General features: G+C 34.5%; 2 protein-coding genes across 6 annotated transcripts in view; both read right to left on the minus strand.

The window, feature by feature from the left end:
- Positions 1–338: 338 nt before the first annotated feature.
- LOC117904557 lies at positions 339–2,580 on the minus strand. 2 transcript variants are annotated; one of them, XM_034817228.1, is made up of 3 exons: positions 843–2,580; positions 653–751; positions 339–490 (listed from the first exon to the last, which is right to left on the minus strand). In XM_034817228.1, exon 1 carries the CDS (start codon positions 2,113–2,115, stop codon positions 1,213–1,215), a length of 903 nt encoding a protein of 300 aa, XP_034673119.1. In that variant the 5' UTR covers positions 2,116–2,580; the 3' UTR covers positions 339–490; positions 653–751; positions 843–1,212. The 2 variants fall into 2 exon arrangements, with proteins under 2 accessions (XP_034673119.1, XP_034673118.1); XM_034817227.1 differs by having other exon boundaries at positions 339–751.
- A 4,398-nt stretch (positions 2,581–6,978) lies between these two features.
- LOC117904517 (NF-kappa-B-activating protein) overlaps positions 6,979–21,789 on the minus strand; it is a 15,219-nt gene continuing 408 nt past the window's right edge. Inside the window, exons 1-5 of one of the 4 annotated variants that reach the window (XM_034817152.1) lie at positions 20,411–21,789; positions 20,188–20,259; positions 16,258–16,422; positions 9,765–9,922; positions 6,979–8,251 (exon numbers count right to left, since the gene is read on the minus strand). The exon at positions 20,411–21,789 is cut by the window's right edge and continues 408 nt beyond it. In XM_034817152.1, coding sequence (XP_034673043.1) covers positions 20,418–21,789 — 1,372 coding nt within the window. In that variant the 3' untranslated portion in view covers positions 6,979–8,251; positions 9,765–9,922; positions 16,258–16,422; positions 20,188–20,259; positions 20,411–20,417. The remainder of the gene's footprint in view (positions 8,252–9,764; positions 9,923–16,257; positions 16,423–20,187; positions 20,260–20,410) is intronic. The other 3 variants (XM_034817153.1, XM_034817154.1, XM_034817155.1) reach the window with 3 other exon arrangements.

Raw genomic sequence — 21,789 nt, forward strand, 5'->3', positions numbered from 1 at the left:
AAAAAATCTTATACAAAGCTGCTTTCATCATCCAACAGATCAAATCTATGGGCATCTATTCATTCACATAATACAATATGATAGATTCATAACCAAATCTCTAGCTGAAATAGAATTTCTCATTAGTTTTGGCAGTTAGAAATTTTTTTGAAGCTCACCAATCAACATGGACCATGGTTTGCTTAATCTATTGAGAAGAAAGCTGATGAATCCATACCTAAGCTGCCTTGGACCTCCTTGCTTTTTAAGATTTTACTCAGCAGCTCTCTTTCACCAAGGAAACTGCTTTATTAGTAATAGTTATACCCTGTATATTAGCAATCACAAATGCAGAGACCTCTAGTTCAAGGTAGATTACATCCCTTTATAGAATCCATTTTCTTATTAGAAATCTCTAGTCACCATGAAGGAGATCTTCCAAGGTTAAGAGTGCATTGAGCTCCTCACCACACTGCCTAACATTAAAGCCGAGGGAACCATGCACAGACACCTGAAGCATCACAGTCAAGAAACTCAACCTGAATTTCATCCTTCATACCCCAGACTTTATTTTTCTTAAAACACATGAAAAAAAAAATGAAAATTGATAAATTTGTGTTGAAATTGAGATGTTTGAATTCTGTGTTACAGAAAAAAGAGGTATTCACCGCACCTGTTACATAGATCTTAAATACACATATATAAACCCCAGAATTAAGTAGATCCATCTGTCAGAAACCCGACTCATGCCCCATGTCAAACTATTCAGCTCCTGCAGCAAGATGGAAAACACAGCCATTCAATGCTTTACTTAGCCACAATGTCCCTTTAAAGAAATATTAGCATAAATCTAATTGCCATACCTTTTTTTTCCTTCGAAAGAATTGCATTACGATGAAATGAATCACAGTGTGCTGCTGAGAGTGAAAAAGTGGAGATCTTATTGCAAATTGCAATGTTCAACCAGAGTCTTGTAAGTCCATCCACCAGTCACTCTCCACAAACAGTTTCCAATAGAAATAAAAAAACGATAATGCTTGATTTAAGCATGTAAAACAACCATGAGCAACAATGTTCTATAAGAATATGAATTATCGAGTTCCTTGAGAAAAGAAATGAGGAAAAACAATGGATTCACTTATAACTTGCATCAAAGGTATTTCAATCACATCGTTAATAAAAATAATCACTCAAAAAGTATTTGTTAGCACTCAAAGAGGAAGGAGTAGACTTCTATTCATTCTTCCAAGCATACAATATCAATGAAAAACCAAGACCTTGTAATTGAGTGTCTCTAAATTTTTCAGACCAAGACCAAGCCAGTACAGAGGGATCGGAGGAGATCGATTGGCAGGCCCACAACTTCTCAGCAGAGAGGCAACTCTGGAACATGAACACAGCATTGCCAATGGCATTTCCAAAGAGCCAATTATGAACATCCCAAAATACTTCAATGGGAAGCCCATCCACCAAAATGGTGTGGTTGCCCCTGAACTTCCATTGGAGGCGCTTCACCTGCATCACCATCTTACTGTCAATCCGGATTAGAAGGCAAGGTTCAGTGACCCCAACTGTGTCACATTCAATCATGATATCATGCATCTGACCCTTATCACAAAATTGAGCCTTGGCAAAGTAAAGTCTCTTCCCAAATAGATGCTCTCTCTTGGCAATGAGAACGGCAGTGGAAGGAACAGGGGGGGAGTTTATCTTCTTACATGCCTCCTTCTTCAAATCCCCAAGAAGTAAGGCCAGTTCTTGGTTGAAGACAACAGCCAAATAGAAACCTTCCAATGGCTCTGGCCCAGAACCGAATTTTGCTGCAGATAAGTCCCAATACATGTCAATTTTACTAGAATCTACCTCTAGATTCTTACACCCTTTTCTCTTAGAGAACAACCAGGGTTTTATATCAACTTTGCATAGACATTGATTGGAAGAATCATCGATTCCAACACTAAGGCCCTGACCCATCAAATTTTTGGTCCATGTAATGGTGATTAAACACCATTTACCCCGAAGTCTACACTGATACACACAAGTCACCAGGTTTTGGGCAGTTTTAGCAGTACTTGATGAAGAAGAATCAGCAACCTGAACTCCATTTTCGCCGAAACAAGAAGGGAAGTCCCTCATGAGTGCAAAAATTTGATCTTTTTTCCACACCCAGAAAGGAGAATGAAAAGATTACAAAATTTGCATACAAGGAAAAGGGTCTTCTACCTCAATTGACTGAAGATGAACCCACCATCCAACTGCCCTTAATCCAGCTTCTGAAAGGTTGAAAGCTCAAACAAAATGACGGAGTTAGGCTTTTTTGAAGCCAAGGCCTTCCCCAGAACATGAAATCAATCACTTCATAACTTAGATTTGTTTCTCTGTCGGTATCTCTGTTGAAAGCATCACCAAAATGAAGGATTAAAAAAAAAAAAACAGGAGAATACTCTCTGATGGGGAATGGGTGAGCACTCAAGAGAGAGAAAGAGAGACAGGGAGTCTAGAAAATGAACTGGGTATTGACTGGAAAAGGCTGGTTATTACTTATCATACAACGTTACACACAAAAGCAAAAGGGAAAAAGCATCCCTCATTCTCTCTCACATTCTCTTTCTGCTCCATTAGGAAAATTCTAGGCAGGAGTTCCTTCCCTACTTAATTTGTAATCTAGATCATTAAAAATATACTATAAATTGGATCATTAAAAGTGTCCAATAAAGTATAAGATCGAATCCAAATTGTTAGATGAAGATGCAAAGACATAAAGAAAATCAAATATAAAAAAAATAAAAATAAAAATCAAATCAAATTTGGTATTGTAATGATACCCACAATCATGAACCTTATAAATTTTAAATGTGATTTATTTATATTTTGAAAAAATAAAATAAAAAATAAAAACCCATTTTATTTAAATTAAGAGCTTTAAAATTTTCCAATTAGTAAAAAAAATTCTTAAATTAATAAAATCCTATTGTGCGAATGTATTACACAAAGTTGCAAGAAAAACCACCTCTCAACTTCAATACATGTACTCTTAAGTCTTTGATGAGTATATCCACTTCTTTATTGATCTAAGATGGCTTTAATACATCTATTTCAATCCTTGTATGGTTTTATTGTGGTACAATGAAGGGAGACAAAAGGGTTCCACACTGAAAATTCCACAGGGAAAACTATCATCTCCCATCAATTCCCATGAAGGGATTGAGTTATGGGAATTCAGTTGCCAAGAAAAGTCTTTTTCCAATTCAAAAAACACTTTCTTTCCACACTTCAACTCTCAACCAATGCCATTTATTGGGCACACTCTCCACTTGATTGAAACCAATTGAAACACTAAAATAGGCTCATAACATGGAATCAGAAAAATCCCTTCTCCCTTTTTTTTTTTTTCACAAAAATCCCATGTGTGATAACTTCTTTTTTTCTTCTTTAATTAGAAAATAAAATCAAAGTCATAATCTCTTTTTTAAAAATATATATATAATTACCCATTATATTTTTATTCAAAAACTAACTTTTGGTGTTACTTATTTTCATTCAACACCCCTAATTTGATTAAAATTTTTAAATAATTAATATTTTGCTTAAAAAGGTTTTATACCATGGATTAATTTATCTCAATCATTATACATATATATAAGAGAAAATGCCATAAAGGTCCTCTCCCTCTCTCTCTCTCTCTCTCTCTCTCTCTCTCTCTCTCTCACGGGAAAAAGGCATGGTCCATCACATGGATTTGGTCATGCTTGGCTGGCATACAAGGTGTGCACCAAAATTTGGTCATTTGGTCCCCATAGGCCAAATGGGCTATTAAATTAGATGCATGTGTAGCCTTAGATATTTTTAGGGTTTTGGGCACCCTTTGTAACCATCTTGACCACTCATTTTCAATAATTAATTCTTCATAAATTATTAAGAGGAGGCCCATGTCATGTCTCCTTTTGTTTTGTGTTTTTGGTGTCTCACTTTCAATTAATTTATTGATCTTATCATAAATCATAGAGGTCACTTCAAGTTTAAGCAATACTCAAGTCTTTTTCAATTTTTATTTTTAATGCTAGTAAATAAATTCTTCTTTTTTATAAAGTAGTGCTTCTTTTCATAAGCAACACATTAAATCAATTTCCATAAATAAAATGAATCTTCAACTCCACTCATCACAATATCATTTTTAAAATTTACATACAAAATATCATTTCTTAAAAAAAAAAAAAAAAAAAAAAAAAAAAAAAAAAAAACAATGTGTGGTAGAAAATGCAACTTCCAATCTAAGAAAGTTTCAAAAGCTGTCAAACATCACTATACTATAATAGAAAAAATAATTTCTGTCTTTTATTATTATACTTAAATACATTTACATTTTATCCCCTCAACCTTTCGATATATTTTATATTTTGTCTGTCTTTCACATTCAAAATTCAATAATTTATTTATCAAATTTATTAAAATACAACACTTTAACCTCCTATACTTATTAAAAAGTTAATAAATAGTTTGTTAAATAAAAAACGAATACTAAAATATAAAGAAAAACAATTGAAATGTAAAAAAAAAAAAAATCCAATCACCCAAGTGTGAAGTCGTTGAACTTGACTGCTACACACGTAAAAATCATGAATAATTATCGTAATATCTGTCTAAAATATAAAAAAAAAATCAAATATATTTTATAATTTTATGAAAAGTTTGTAATTTGGAGTAAAGCGTTGGCATTTAATCAATTTTAAAAATAAAATATTATGTTTTAAAAGTGGGGCAATAAAGTGTAAAGCACGTGAAAGGTTAATAGGTAAAATATATTTAACTTTTATTATTATTATTTTCTACGGATAAAATGTTTGTTTTCATGATTTTCTCTCCTAGCAATGGTGCTACAAAATATAAAATAGATCACTCATTGTCAAATGAAATAAATAGATGATTTTTGCTCCAATAACTTTATTAATAATCAATTCCTCATTAATAAAAATAAAAGTTGGATATAATGTTTTTTATAAACAACATTTTGACGTCAATTGATGTAATAAAAGATTTAATAAAATTAAGAAAAAAAAAAAAAGAGTTAGGTACCCATGATAATTGATAAAGTTTGTTACAAAGCTTGGTAAAGACTTGACCCTCCCATGATTACTCAACAATTTCTTTCAATATCCCATGGATATACTTCTCTAAGGCCAAAATAAATAAATAAATAAAATAAAAAAGCATAGTTGATAAATTATTTTATTAAAAAAAAAAAAGCTCAAATTTTATTTTTTTAATAATTAAAATGTCTTTTAATTTCTTTTAAATCAAATAATTTTCTCATATAAGGTTAAAAATATTTATTTATTTATTAAATATAATTGAAGAAATAAGCCAAAGAGCCCATGTGGTAACCACAAGTGATGAAAGCTGTGGTCCACGTATGGTATGGTCCAGTGCAGTGTTGTTCCCTTTTCCTATTTTGAGAAGGCTTACTGGGCATTCTGAATTGGCAATAGACAAATCGGCTTAATGTCTGAAAACAACCCACTTGGAATCAAGGTTTTAAGACATGGAAAACTAAGTTTGATAACTCTTGTATTGACATTTAAGTAAAAAAACCATGGGGACCATGGCCTATGATCCACTTTACATGGGTCAACTTTTGTAGGGGACCCATCAAGAGTTTTGCTGCCTTAAAATTAATGTGACTCGAATCTAACATGATTTTCACGTATCTAAGTTGCGTATATAATTATATTTGAACCAAATTTATGTCGATATGTGTAACATAAGATCTCTATAACACGAATTAACTCATTTAATAGGTATGCTAGTTAATCTAATTTAACTCGTATTTAATTTATTTTTTAATAATTTGATTAATTGAATCACAAACTAAGTCAAGATCTAACTCAATTTAATTATTATATAGAAGAATTTAATTATTAAATAAAAGAATTTAATTATTAAATAGATAATACGATGTATTCTCTGTTTAGTAACTAGATCATATTTGGATTTATATTTTTATACTAATTATCATTTATATCATGTTTGGATTGAACTAACTTTTTAGGTAATCTCATATACATGTACCCAATTTATTTAGATCCTTATATCATCCAAAGGTGGTAATAGAATTTTTAAGTCTTATCCTACCACTTTACCCCACCAAATAAATAAAATCTTACTTCTTAAGCATACATTAACAAGTCCCAATAAAAAATGAAAACAATCACTTTATTTGTTAAAAAACCCACAATAAATTACCAAAAAATAAAAAGGGAAGACATCAATATCATTGCTAGTAAAGATGAAGTGTGATGAAAAAGGGGTAGATGTAATGAAGGTAAGTAGCTTTATTTATGCTTTTGCCTCCCTCTATGAGTAAGAATTATAAGTTCTCATTGTCTTTAGGAGAGGTGCAATCATGAATACGAATTGATTTTGTTGGGTAAAAAGTTGAAAAACCAAAGCTTCATTTTGCAACATGTTTTTCCACCCTAAGGGCCTAAGGGGTAACCCCACCATGTGCTGAGAGCTTCTCTAGTCATCTTCCCCACATGACCCACGCACCAATCCTCACACGTAGGACACTGCCCCCACCCCCACCCCCACCCCCTCCATTGCTCATAGGGCACACACAACATGACATGTGGGACTCTTTCTTAAACAGCCAACCCCCCTTGAAAATCACTCATCATGGATTTCTCCAAAGCCTCTATATACCATATATTTGTGCTAATCACCATTTTTTGTAGTGGCAATCCTTTTGTGTACGAGACCCTATTGCCTCTTGGAAGCCATTTTTTGGTGGGTCACAATTTTTGGGATCAAATCAGAATTTGTTCTTATTCTTATTTGCTTATCATGGTTGATTGAGGTGTATAAATAAACAAATTGAAAAAGGGTGTAAAATAATAATAACATTTTTTTTAAAATTTTATGTTAATGAGAATAATGATAGTTCTAAATCATGGCACCGACTTAAGTGAGCATAATTATTCAGGCACTCAATTGTACAACATGGGGGTCAAAAAGTTAAGCAGAGGTTCAATATAAACTTACAAGAATGATAAAGAGAGGGAGAAGAAAATCTTGGAATGAGGATTCTCCCCTTGAGTTCCTTCCTAATGCCTCGTCTTGTCTTCATTCAGGTCACGGGATATCAAACAACTTCCTTTGCTACAATATCACATCAATTCTTCTCTTGTGAATCCAAGTTTACTACTTTATGTCAAGTGTGCTCCCCGTGAATTCCCTTCGTAAATAAATTTGTATTTTGTTTATTTTTTTAATTAGGTTGAAATCACATTTTCAAAATACGGGTTTTTAATCTAAATTAAAACTACATTGTGAAAATATCATTCATCATTTGCATTAAAGTCACATTCTTCAGTTCAAATGATATAAGACTTCAATGCAAAATATGAAGCCATATTTTCAAAATGCAGTTTCAATGTAAATTTTATTAGTTGAAAAAATAATATAAAATAATCAAATACATCACCCACCTAGACATAAGAGGATTGGTATTGACTCAAAATTCTTGAACCAAACCGTGGATCAAGACGTGACGCCTTCCCTCATTGTAAAAAAGTGGGTTCATATCATCAACAATTATTATAAGAAAAAACCATTACCTCTTTGTGCTAGAAAAGGGGGAAAATGGAAATTTTGACTCTGACCAAACTTATAGCTTGATATGGAGAAAATTCTGAGGTGTGAAATTGGTTATCATCCAACTCAAAATTCAATCCACCATGTTGAATAAATATATAAAGAAATATTATTAGACTAAAATTAGGTAAAAAAAAACTGAGGGTCTTTCTCCATTTTCCTTCCCAGAGTGTGTAGTGCCCCAAAATAATGACCTCTTCAGTCTTCTGAGGTCTCTGGACATGAGGATTAGGAGGTCAAACCTTGGGCATAAAGTTAATACTGTAAACTAGGAAAAGGCATTGGAAACCCTGATTTGTCCCTGTTAGTGGGGGAAAGTGGATGCTTCTTATCACTGTGGAATCTAAGCCATAAGGGTAGTACAAAACAGCAGTGCCTGACCAGTGCATGTCCCTGCTGCTGCCGCACCCAGATATGGAATATCACAGGACCAATGGGCTCATTTCAGCCTCTCTTTACCTTCAACTGCCGTGATATCCAGTATCCTCTGTTGTTCTCCTGTCCGCCTGTTATTTTGGGTTTAGTCCAGTCAGGCCAATACATTTGACTGCAGAAAAAGTTGCCCCCCACAGAGCTTGACTTTGACCTCTCATCAGGCTGCATAAAAACACACCCCTCCCCACTGACCCATTCCACAATGCAACAGTTTCGAAAGTCCGTGAATGGGTAAAGCCACAGAATTCAAAGTAAATTCCACACACCCTACACTAAACCTATAATCATTGTTGGTGGGTTTCGTTCAATAAAGGAGAAAAAAAAATGGAAAAATTTGAGTGGGTTTAGGGTCTTCTAGATTAGGAAGGTGAAGTCAGGGATATTAATATACTATCATCAAACTGAAAAACAAAAAGAAAAGTGGTAAAAGTAATGTCCCAATCCCACAGCCGAAAATGTTGTCCCAGTCCTAGTGCTTTTTTCCCTTTTTATATGACAAGAAACAACAAATATCAACCCTGAAGAATACGGCAACAATAAAAATGTTGGGGTGTAGCGTGCAGAGGGAGACCTTAAGACTCGGTCGGAACAGAATTTTCAGGTATTTTTTCCTATGACTACGCATGATAGAAGACTTTTAAGCAACTTTATTAAAGTGGAGACAATCGGGAAAAAGAGGGAAAAAAAAAAAAATTGAAAGCATACACGCTGAGACGCAACATTCAGAGCTGCATACGATTCTAATTTCTAAGCCTATTGTCCAAAAGTCTACTGCAAAGCTGTAACCCATGACAAGAAAGACCACAATAGTAATGATGCAAAGATCCAAAAGAAGCAACTCGGTGTGTCTTAAGTCCTAACCTTTGTAAGGACTTCCACTTCTGCTTTTAAGTCATGACCCCATTTCCTTAGAATCTGTTTCACGGTGCTTTTAAAAAGCATTTAAAATTTGTTTTTGAAAACAAAATAAGGGTTTTTGAAATACAAAAAATGATTAAATTTTAAAAACACCTTTAAAAAATTTAAAAATCACTTATCAAAAGAATGCAAATGAATTACTAAAAAATGCTTCAAAAAAAACACTTTCATTTAAAATATTTTGAATAAAAAAATTGTAAAACACACTTTTAGCTTTCGTTATTTTTATACATATAGAGGGAAAGGCTATTGAAAAACATTTTTTAAAACAGTTTTAAAAAAACAATTTCTAATTCTCCTATATTTTTTGCAACAAGAGTATGTACAGGAACTTAAAATATTTTCAAACTGTTTTTTATGTTTTTAAATATTTCTCAAAAGAACACCCTTAAAAAGGATAAGTGAAAGCACCCTGAAACAATTAATATATATTCTCAAAAAACACTATGTTTTCAAAACAAGTTCTTAAAAAACTATTTTCCATCGAAAAATTACTAAATGTGTTTTAGAGTTTAAAAAATAATTACCAAACAAGCTCTAATTAATTATTCTACAATAGGGTCATTTGTGGATTGTCCAAGAACTTGCTTACTGTTATAACCAATTCTATGACCAGTAGACTCTAATACCATTCTTGTTAGTCTTTTTGAAGTTTCAGAACCCACCTAGATTGCCGGCAGAATCATTTTTTTTCCCCAGGGTACGGCATGTGTAAACAAACAGCAAAGTCCCAATAGTAACAACATACACAAGAAAAGCAATTATCTTACTACTAATCATACCTGCAAAGGAGTTTTCTTGATTTCCAAGTGACCCTCCACCCAGCTTTTCTTCATTCATCCAAAAGGTAAAAAAAAAAGCTCAATCTTCGTATTGGAAAACTCAATTAGATGCTGGCGTGGCAGAATTCCCTTAGGCAGTGAAACTACTAGCATATGTGCTGTTCAATACATAAGAACAAGAGGGTAAATAGAAATTGCAAGTTGGTAAATACCATTTAGAAAGTTATATGCCTACATATAACTACAAGGGTATCACCTCAAAGAATTGAACACATATAAGAACAAAGCACATGGCTGACAGATGCAAAATAGTTCTCATGAATGTTGGTACCATTGGGCATCCATTAAAGATGATGAAAAACATCATCTTGCATGCATAGAAGTGGTAACCTAATGAGATGGTCAAAACTAGAAATAGAAAACAAGAGCATTAGCCATGTATTGTATGATGATTAAAAGGTTTTTACACTTGTTCCAGTAATCTAAGATCTAGCTTACTTGTGCCATACAAGGAATTAAAGAATACTGTGTACAATACAACTGAAATTTGGTAGAAATAAGGTCATTATATCATGCAAATCAAGCATCATGTAGGGTAAAACATAAGCAAATTCGATCAGATGGCAGAACAGTTAGTCCACCATGTTCAGTGAGGACAACCTAAATGCCAGTTCTCTCATGTAGCTGAAAAGTAGATCTAGGAGCCCATTTGAGAGTGACTTTGAAAGGGGTTAAAAATGCTTCATTTCTTATAAAAATAAGATGTTTTGCAAATTTTTGAAAATCACTTTTAAAATCCAAAGAATCACTTTAAGTGATTCTGGATGATCACTTGGTAGATACCAAAAATCATTTATATATATAAGACATTACCAGAAACACTATCAAAACACTTTTTTTTAGTTTATATCCAAACACTAAGCGATTCTATTTAAAAGCGTTTTCAATAGAAGTGCAACGGGCAAAAGTAACTACTAATGAAAGTCTTTTAACCAGAATCACTTCCAAGGTCTATGTTTGCTTCCCTTGTTCCCACCAGTACTATAAAACTTCAGTCATCATTTTGCAGATTATTCCTTCTTTTTTTGTTTTCAGAACAATATTGAGAGTATCAGCAGCGTACCCAAATCAAAGTCAGTTTAGCTAATTTTACACACGCACAGTTTATGGCTTGTAGGCTATGGTACACAGACCACATCAAAAATTTGATGCATAGTTGAATCTCACAACCGTAAAACATTAATTTCGGTGAAATCAACATAAAATTCATAAACAGTATTTTAGAAGCAAGTCTGAACTTGGGTAGGAAACAGTATAAATCAAACAGGTATAGCGTATGTAAAGGTGTAACTCTGACTCATATTTACTAAAACCAAAATTATACATGTGCATAAGATATCAGAGGCACTCAAGATCCATAAGACAAAGCATATAATGATGCAAATTGCAAGGCATTCTACTTTGTCCAAACCAAAAGGCACGCTAACAAGGATTATCAATTCATGAAACACATTTGAATTCCTTCATTTGATTTAGTTTACATATAAAGTCATAACAATCATTTACTACCCTAACAGCTGAAGAAATCATCCACACAGAATATAACTGATATATAATCAACCATCACTTTCATTCATACAACAATAATTATGAACAATCCTAATGACATGTCATTGATCTCAGAAGAACCTCAACACAAGGAAAAAGTAAAAAGAAACTCAAGCATAGTCACACAAAGATGTAGAAGTGATGACAACCAATTCTCTAATGACCAATTATCTCAATTACTACTAACTCATGCCTATGTAAGAATAAAACTACAATTTTTACAAAACAACTACTTCAGCAATAGTTTAAAAGGTTCGTTTCCATCTCTAACATGTAACTCAAGAGCATATAACAAAGTTTCATTATGGGAATTGTTACAAGTTTTTATACTCTTGGCAAGTCTAGGTGCTTTAGAAGTTTGTCACAGCAGGTAATAAAAGGACCTAAGCATTATAAATGACTGATTTAGCAATTGATATGAAAGTCTAGACTTTCTGTAAGCAGTAAACTTGACATGTACTCATGGGGACAGCCTAGCGTGCCCAAGCAACCGGAACAAGCATACTGTTGGCTATGGATTAGCTAAAGTCGGAAATCTGTGTCTAATTGTAATCTATGCTTGTCAATGTCAGGAAACCCACTCTCAAACAGAAGTTTGCTTCAGTTGAACAAGTAGGAATCATGAAGATAGTAGAAACACCGAACCAAACAGGAGAGCTGCAACAATAAAGAATTCTTGGTTCATGATTTAACAATTTCCAACTGAAATTAGACAAAGACACATTAATTCAATTCGGAATCTATACAAGTTTTTAGGTTAAGTCATCAACAAATTATAATAATGCTAGTAGTAGCAGCAGTAGTAGTAATTATAAAACACATGTAATAATAATAACTAAAAAAACATGCCACATGAGTTGCAGACATGTCTTCCAAGAATAATAATTGAAAGATACTAGCATGGACTTGTACTAATGACCTTTACTCAATTAAGCATTCTACCATGGACTCATCCTAATGACCTTCACCCAATTAAGCTCATAACAAGCTCATGGTAGGGAAAACATTACAGCCTCTTTTACCAGCCACTAAATATGAAAAAATTGAACCGATACAATAGAAGAATAAATTACACAGAGCAACACAAAAGAACCTTAAAATTACGGTTGAAGTTTGAACCATGGTGACTCTGCAAATACCCTGTTAAACAGTGGCCATAACGCCGTAACAATACTTAAGTTTCATTGCGTCTTTGGGTCTGTCCTCCAGCAACACAGGGTGATATCCATTAGCCATACCATTTGTGAAGGAAAAGTTAGTACCTACTTCAAAAGCAACCTAAGCGAAAAAGAGATGGTTTTGGTTTGACGACAAACTGGTATAGTTAAGACTAATACTCAAGTATCCACTCTTCAAGCTTGTAGTTTTTCTCCGGGGCTTCTATTACATGTTGTTCTAATCTCATTCCTCTCCATAATCCCCTGCCATTGAGCATAAGACTTGCTTTAGCTACTCTCATTCTGGATAGTTTTGACTCTTTCCTTGCAGCAACCAAACATACTAAAATGATGCTATGTTTTCCAATTATGCCTCCGCAAATCATGTTATGCAATAAAATAGCCAATATGCCTCCACAAATCTTGTTATGCAACAAAACTATGTGCATGGTTTCAATTCCCAACACCACTCTGACACTTTAATAAACTCAAACCTCTATTCTTTTTGACATATCAAATAGCCAAAGACAATACATACTCCAACCAATCATGCCTTTGTTGAAACCAACATCATACAAAGTGTCTTATAATAATAATACAAGTAAACAAAATCAAAGTTCTCAAACTTTGTTTATTTTATTATAAACAAATTCCACTAAACGGGTTAGAAATTCTACAGCCATCTTCACCGAAAATGCAAAACTAAAACCAAACAAAATTACCTAAAGGATAAGATAAAACTTCTCATCGCTGATGAAAAGAAAATAAAAGATTAGGCAAATTTCACCTTTGAGGACATCACAATGCAATCATAAAACAGCCACTAAACTTCAACAAATCAAATTGCCACCAGAACTTCAATAAAATATAAGTGTATATATATAAGAAGGAAGCGCCAACTGAACATCCTAAAGTACACAAGAAGCGTACATTGATCACCAAAAGACAAAACCAAGAGAAAAGAGGGGTTACAGAAGAAAAAAAACACTTGCCCTCAACGAGAACCCAATCAATCAATCAATAAACTTGATTAAAGACAAAAGATCATCATCTATAAACAACTTAGTCTACAACCACAGATTACAAACAAAAGAATATTTCAACCTCTGGTTGGAAACCTCCCCATTTTCAAAAGCAACTTTCCTTCCAAATTGTGCAAAAGATATGTAAGAGGGCTGCCTTCCAAGCCTTTTTTAAGTTTTTTGCCCACAAAAGAACATGCCAACTTAAAAGGGTCTCTCTATCCATGGATGAGAGAACCCAAGTCATGCCAAAAATACTAAAAAGCAACTGCCATAGAACCCTTGTCTTTACACCGTGAACAAGGATGTGGTCAATGGATTCTTCTTTGTTATGGCAAAGGAAATATTTGTTTGCCAAAGACCATCCCATCCTCTAAACCTAATCCAAAGTTAAAGCCTTTTCCCACGTGGCATCCCAAACAAAGAATCCCACCTTAGGCGACACCCAAGAGTTCCAAATGACGCTCATTAGGGAGGAGATTGAACTCTTGGCTCTAAAGCAAAATAAAGGACTTTGACTAAAAACTTTCAGCTCTCTAACTCTATCCAAAATAGAGTGTCTTCCTCATCCCTATACACCCTCCTCTCTTAAAGTCTCAAAAAAAAAAAACCTGTTCCACACTTTCCACTTCCCAATCATTGAAAGACTTAGAGAAGCAAGGAGTCCAACCAACCTCTTCAACTAATGAATTCCAAACATTTGTCATTCATGCCTCTTTTGAAATGGCTAAGGCAAATAAAGAATAGAACGTAACACACAATGTTCATTTCTACACCACTTGTCCTTCCAAACCCTCACCCTTCGTCCATTACCCACTAAGAAAGAAATTTCACTACTCAAAAGATTCCAATCCTTCTAAATGGTTTTCCATAACCCAACACCATACTCATCTCTCACTTCACAAAAGCATCACCCCCCTTCTTCTTGCCCATACTTCCCATTGATAACTTGCTTCTAAAGGGCTTCCCTTCCATAAGTGAAACGTCTAACTCCATTTGCAAAGAAGAGCTTTGTTGAGCGTTGATAGACACCTGACACCTAAACACCCCTTCCTTTTTATCTAAACAAACAATCACCCACCCTCCTAATTATGGTTCCGAATGAGAGCCCTACCTCCCCAAAGAAAATGCCTTCAAATCAACTCTAACCTAAATCCAATCAACCTTGGCGTACAAAACAAAGACATAAAGTATATAGACATACTACAATACAGGAATATAATTATACAAATTCCTGCAAATTTGTAATCCTAATATGGTTAAATACCTTTAGCCACTAAAGATGCAACCCAACTCTGCCAAAACTTGAATATCAAAAATTAATTATGATAAAACTTGTCCTCTAGTGTAATAAATCAAAATTCTTAACTCCACAACTTGATTATATGCCTCACTTGAAATCTATCCAAAAATAAAAATAAAAATTATATGCCTCACTTGAACATGTTTCATGGCAATTCAATCACATCAGCAGTATCATAAAATTGAATTCAAAATATATTAAGGATAATCTTTTCTTTTCTTCTTTTTATTTATTTATTGATAGGCAAACAAAGAATATATTAAGCAGTGCTTGACAAATGAGTGCACCCTATGTACATAGGTGGCATACAAAAAACACCAAGAAAAGAAAAACACCATAACATCTAGACAAGACAGCCATCATAAAGACCTAATTATAAACAATTAAGCTGTACAAAAGACCATCCCAACAGAGATTTAATGCAGATCTCTTATCCAAACCCTTAATCTTCCAACCCAGCAGAAGATTTTTCACTGAATCTAAAAAACGTTCACGGAATCTGGAAACACCCACTTCAGACCAAAGATTGCTAATAACAAATTCCATAGATTTTTTGTCCTACTGCAATCCACAATGGATTAGTATATGATTTTCTCTTATTATGACTGCATGCCTCCAAGGATAACCTCTTGTTTTGACAGCCAAACTAGAATTGAGATATTGCCTTGTTAGACATAGGTTTACAACCTTCTCATAATATAAACCCAAAGTTTATTGCTACTGATTTCACAGACATGACTTTCTTCCAAGCACTGATTTGAAGATTGTACTTCAGGTTAACAGCATTAAAACAAGGAACTCTAAAGTTATAACAGTTCTTGCTCTGCTATACAAAGCATCAGGTACCATGACAAATACAACAAGAGAGAAAATTGATCTCAAGGTCAGCTGGTTCTGTAGCATGACCAATTTCGGATATCAAAACGAGCTTATCAAATATCAGGTAACACCAGTTTATCAAAGAAACGTGATTCTTAATTTCTACAATATTGAGTAGGTGTGTTACTCAAAATGTACTACTCAAAAATGTTTGATGGTTTTTGTTGCTTTTATTGATCACTAATATAATTAATAATTTTATTATTAGAGACAGATATAATAAGGAAACCAACCTTTCCCAGCTAGTTTACAAGGGGAACTCCAAATGCATTTATTGAGGACCTTTTCTAAGACTCACAGAAAAAAGGTGAATGCAATACAACCAGATGACAAAGGCAATATAACCGGATGTATAATGCATACAGTATTATGTGTGATCTCATATGTCGGGTTACAATGACTAAATCTGAATTCCAAATATTTGTGATCCGGAGGATTTTACAGAAAGAATGACATTCATTGTTGATCCTTGGTTTGTTGAAACAAGATCAACCATATTGAACGGTTCATGTACTCTCACTAACCTTAGCAGAGTTCATCTGCAGCTTCTTTTCTCTTCTCTAATTTTGCATGCTTATAATGGCTGAATCTGAGTCAAATGCCCTCAAATCTTTGATAAATTTTGAGTGATGATTCTGAGCCAAACTGATGTTACAATAGTGTGGGCTAGTCTGAAACACATGAGGTACCTTAACCACGAAAGAACTCAAATTAGAATACCATCTCAATCAATCAAAACCAGAAAAAATATTACCAGTGATTGGACCTTTACAATGTCATCATGACCTCTTAAAATTGCCCAAAAAGACTTCTAATTTTGATAAGTAAGCAAAAGGAAAAGTATATTAATGAAAAGGCCCATACACCAAGGTACAAAAAAAGAGACCACTAATATGATATGAGACCTCTTGGGCATTAAAACCCCAAAAATTGTTCAGAGCTAACTAAGTTCCCAGTGGGATTAGACAATTGCAAAACCTTCATAATTTAAGCATTGTGATTGCCCAGGAAGAAAGATTTTTCGTGTGAGACTTTTGAGGGATAAAACTTAGAGTAAACGTCATCGTAGAAAGAAGAGAGTGAAAAATCAATGGAAGCAAACCAAGCAACCTTGGAAGAAGAGCAAACTTGCAATTCTTAATGTTCCATTATGAAACACTGCTAACCATTGTTTGCCAGAAAATGCAGAAGCTAAAATCAAAGGCATGCAGCTACACTAGAAAAAAGAAACCCAACACAAGTGGAAACAGTGGTTTCATGTTTCAAAGTTTTCAACCAAAATATCGCTCAATTTTGGTTGAAAACTAAAAATAGTATTCATCAGAAGATGTGAAAATCCTCCATCATGTTTATAGTGAACTCTTTGTTGGAGGTTGCCCACATATCTCCTAGTAGGTAATTTTTTTAATTGCCATTTTGCTGTTAAATGAAGTGAGGAGTCAACCTAGAACCTCCCCTAACCCATGCCAAGCCCTCAAAATTTGAGTCAAGCCCAAATGAACAGTGAGGTATCATGTTTCGAGAGGAGAGTAGAGAAAAGTAAGAGGCAAGCACAAGAGTGGTTAGGACAGAATAAGAACAAAGCATTGAAGGAAATTATGGCCCTGGAACCTATTTCTGGGGTCTTATGGATAAAAGGGAACTAAGTTAACAAATCATAGTTCAGTATGATGGTTCCACATGTACATACACCAATAATTAGCGCCACATGTCTAGCTACTAGACCTATTTGGCAGAAAATGCAGTAACAAAATACAAGTCTCACTAAGTAGTCCCCTCTCCATCTTAATCCAATGGAAACGGATTCAATAGTGTTTTGATAATCCAGCCTGTAAAAAATTGTGTTTTGATCATCCTCCCTTGACAAGCCGTTGATTTTGAATCTTTGATTGACAAACCAAGATTCCTATATTATCTCATATACTCAATATAAACACAAGCCAAGCCCACCCCTAGTATTCACCAAAAATAGTGTTTCTCGGGTCATGCTCCCAACTTGGACACACATGAAAGATCTAGGCACATTTGAGGGCAATTTTCAGAACATTTTTGGCAAAGTGAGAACATGTTTAAATGATCTTTCTTCCCTTCTTGAAATGATTAAGACACATATGGGAATGCATCCACTTGATAAGAGGAATATTGGCTGGTACAATCAATGAGTGAAGGTAAGGAATTGATATCTCATTGTCCACCTTCACATATTAAGTGGCCCCTTCTTCATTCACCCATGATATGAGTACTACCATTGAATCATAACATGGGTAGGAGTGGATACATATTGCCTCTAAAGCATCAAAATAGTAAAAACAATGCCTTGACATAGTAGATGAATTATACAATTATCCCCTTGTAAATTTGACAGCCATAAAAGAGACACTCACTTGCAAGTGCCACCTAAAATATCTGACAGGAACAGTGGAAATGTACATCTAGAGTGACTGTATGGACAAGGATTCATAGCTGCCCGATAGAGTACCTGAAGCAGTGATTACTGGTATCTGTGGTGGTAGAAGTATAATAGGAAAGGTGTGCTAATGAAATAACTTCCTTGTGTCGCTAATCTTGTGTCTCATAGTTGTCAAGTGGTGTATAATTGTAGATTCAAGTATTAGCAACTGGATCTCAATAACAGGAAACTTTCCCATAATAAGGTTCTGTTTATACAGTGAAATACATTGTAAAACCAAGAATTTAGCAACTTTTTTAGTATGAATAACTAAATTACGGCATGATAATTTGATAGGGTTGAGTCAACCATTGGTGTGGAGGGAAAAATAAAACAGATCAGTCCAATTGGATGATCAGACTTTACAGCACTTCTTGATGTGGATGTTATAGGTGTCATTCCAAATCGTTCCACCTACCACTCAAATTAGCTAAGGTGAAGAACTTGATTTAGCCATGTCAAGAACTCGGATTAGTTATGTGAAGAACTCAGATAAGTTATCTAAACAGAACATAGATTAGTTCAGTAGAAAATGTGGCAGTTGGTATACCATGTAGTAACAGTTTTAGTTGGATAGAAAATGTGACAGCAGTTTTAGTTGGATAGAAAACATGGCAGTTAACATACCACATAGTAATGGTTGAAATTGATTCAATGAGTACAAATAAAAAGGAAGAGAGAAGAAGAGGATAAGGGAACCTTTCTTTATCCATCTTGGTTTTGAGGTGAGTTTTCATATACTATAACTCTAGTTATAAAGAAGGTTTTTCCATTATTTTTTTCTCTTACAATTTGGCGCCATCTATCAAAAAGATTAAAAAAAAAAAGTCATCTCCCATTAAAGCATCACACCAAGGATTTATCAACTCTAAAGCTTCTCTTCCGTTATGGAATCACTTTCACGTGGATATATAATTTTCAATTGTAGTGAGCACTATCTCACTTCATCTTATCAGATAGGGAAGGATCTATCCTTTAATTTCTTTATTTGACCTTTTTATATCAATTATAATATAGTTTTCTGTTAGAACATAAGAGACATCTTTAATCTCATTGTTATAATTTTACTGTTGTGGGGCTTCAAGGTTTGATGGGAAGACTAATCTCTTTCATTCTTTTTATTTTCCTTTGGATCTAAAAAATTGAATATATTAATAATTCAAAAAGGTATATTCATAAAGTTCAGTCTAAAAATTAACTGATAAAAGTTCATATAAAAGCTTAGACCAAAAATTGACTAAGAAAGCTCTCAACCATATGGGGACTCTATTGTCAACTACTTGAAGATTAAAGCAGAGTCCCTGCCACCTATCTTACAAGTTGACAAGACTCAAGGGGAGTAGTGTAGATACCATTCCAAATTAGGTTGGGTACTCCAATTAGCTAAGGTGAAGAACTCAGATAAGTTATCTCACCAGCGGCTTGGATTAGTTCAGTAGAAAACGTAGCATGCTGTAACAGTTTTTGAGTTGGATAACAATCGTGGTAATTGATATGGTAATTTCAATAAGTACAATTAAAGGGAAAAGAGAAGAATAGGAGGAGAGAACCTCTCTTTATCTACCTCAATTCTGAGGAGAGTTTTCGTATGCTGTAACTCTTGTTATAAATGTTACTGATCAAAAAAAAAAAAAAAACTCTTGTTATAAATGTTTTACCACTTCCACTCTTTTATTATTTATCTTATTGTTGGGATAATTTCTTGTCTCCTATAGATGTGTTCAAGATCCTCTTGCATAAAAGCTTCTAATAAAAGCCATAAACAATTTGAAATTACATAACAGCTATTTTATTCTTATTTTTTCTAAAATCCAAAACTACAACAAAGAAAGAAAAGCTAGATTATTTATTTAATTGACAATTTACTAAAGCACAAATAAATGACATTGTTAATTAACTCCAACACTATATCATTTTCACTTTCTAGAAAACCATTTGATAATGCAAAGAACTAATATGACACTGAAAAGATTAATTCTGCTATCACAGTGAAGGGGTTACTGACCTTAATCAGCTCATGTCCTGAACCTTCATCGTTATTGCATGAGCTATACAAAGATTGTGCATCACATAAGCACTGAAAGAGAGATGAAATTTAACAATCCCAATAATGACAAACCTAACATATATTTTTCTCCGCATTGTTCAACATAAAAACATCCAAATGAAACTCATTTCTTCTCGCAAAGAACATAAGAGCATACAATAAAAGATGATATTGGACATACATTAGGTTCAAGTATCAGTGCCCTCAGCACCTTTCACAGCAAAAGGATCATGAGTGGGACCAACATCCTGCCCAATGTGGCGTTGCACCAGTCGCTGCAAATCAGCCATAACCTTATGCTCACGTTTTGCCTTCTCTTCGTAGTTAAACATTGCCAATGCCCTTTTGTCCTCTGCACTATAAACCTGGTTTTCTTTCCTGATACGAATTGCATTCATCCTCTGGTGCCTGCTGCCACTCATAACATAACCAAGGCCCTCGAACTTCTGGATCTCCTCTGCTGAAAGACCCACTTCTCCTCTTCGAGGAATACGCTTCCCTTGCTGAACATACTGGGCAATGGCATCACCTTCACCTGGCCTAAGCGCACCACCATAACTAATGTGCCCTTCTGCTCTGGGCAATGGCATTGGACCAACAGTCGGTTCATTATCCAATGCAGGCTTCTTCTGTAATTCAATCATCTCTTTAAATATTAAAGCCTCTGCATTAACTTCATTTATCATTACATCCTCTGCCTTCATTTTGCTTTTTGCATCAACTTCAGAATCTGAACTCTTATCGGAATATGAACTCTCACTATATGTTTCAGACCTGCTCTTTTTCTTGCTCCTTTTAGATTTAGTTGACAAAGCTTGCCCCTGCTTCTGTGACCTTGGCCTATCAGATTCGTCACTTCCACTCACTTCACTATCACTTTCATCTGAATAACTCCTCCTACTCCTCCTTTTCCTCTTGCTACTTTTCCTACTGCTCCCACTTCGTCTACTTCTGCTTCTGCTCGACTTCTTCTTCCTCCGATTATCTTCTTTCTCGTCATCACTCTCACTTGCATCATCTTCTGAGTCACTATCACTGTAGGATGATTTTTTATTCCTCCTCCTAGAGCTCGAGCTCTTCCCCTTTTTCCTCGATCGTGAATCTTCATAATCATCACTTTCACTGTCATCACCATCCGATTCGCCGTCACTGTAGGATGATTTCCCAGTTCTCCTCCTAGACCTCGAACCCTTTCTCTTTCTCCTAGACCGTGAATCCTCGGATTCAGAGTCAGACTCCGACTCGCTCTCAGATTCACTTCTCTCTGATCGTTCTAACTCGGATTTTGCGCTTCCCTTGATCTCCTTCTTCAAATCATTGTTTTCTCGTTTGTCCTCTTCTACAACATATTTCTCTGTGAACTCCTCCGGTTCCGGTTCGAATTCCTCTTCATTCGCGTTTCTCGGAGGACTCGGCGTAACGTTCCATATACAATTCCTCAACATCCTCCTCAGCTTCTGCCTCTTGAGCCTGCGATACTCTTCAAAACTCAACCCCTTCAATTCCTCATCGGACTCCGACTCCGAGTATCGCCCGTTCTTATAATCGCGGTCTAAAAAC

This window comes from Vitis riparia, chromosome 17 (genome assembly GCF_004353265.1).
Source record: "Vitis riparia cultivar Riparia Gloire de Montpellier isolate 1030 chromosome 17, EGFV_Vit.rip_1.0, whole genome shotgun sequence".
Taxonomy (NCBI): domain Eukaryota; kingdom Viridiplantae; phylum Streptophyta; class Magnoliopsida; order Vitales; family Vitaceae; genus Vitis; species Vitis riparia.

What these genes read in the sequence shown, in the direction of transcription:
- LOC117904557 (XM_034817228.1), bottom strand. Translation starts at nt 2,115, where the DNA reads ATGAGGGACTTCCCTTCTTGTTTCGGCGAAAATGGAGTTCAGGTTGCT.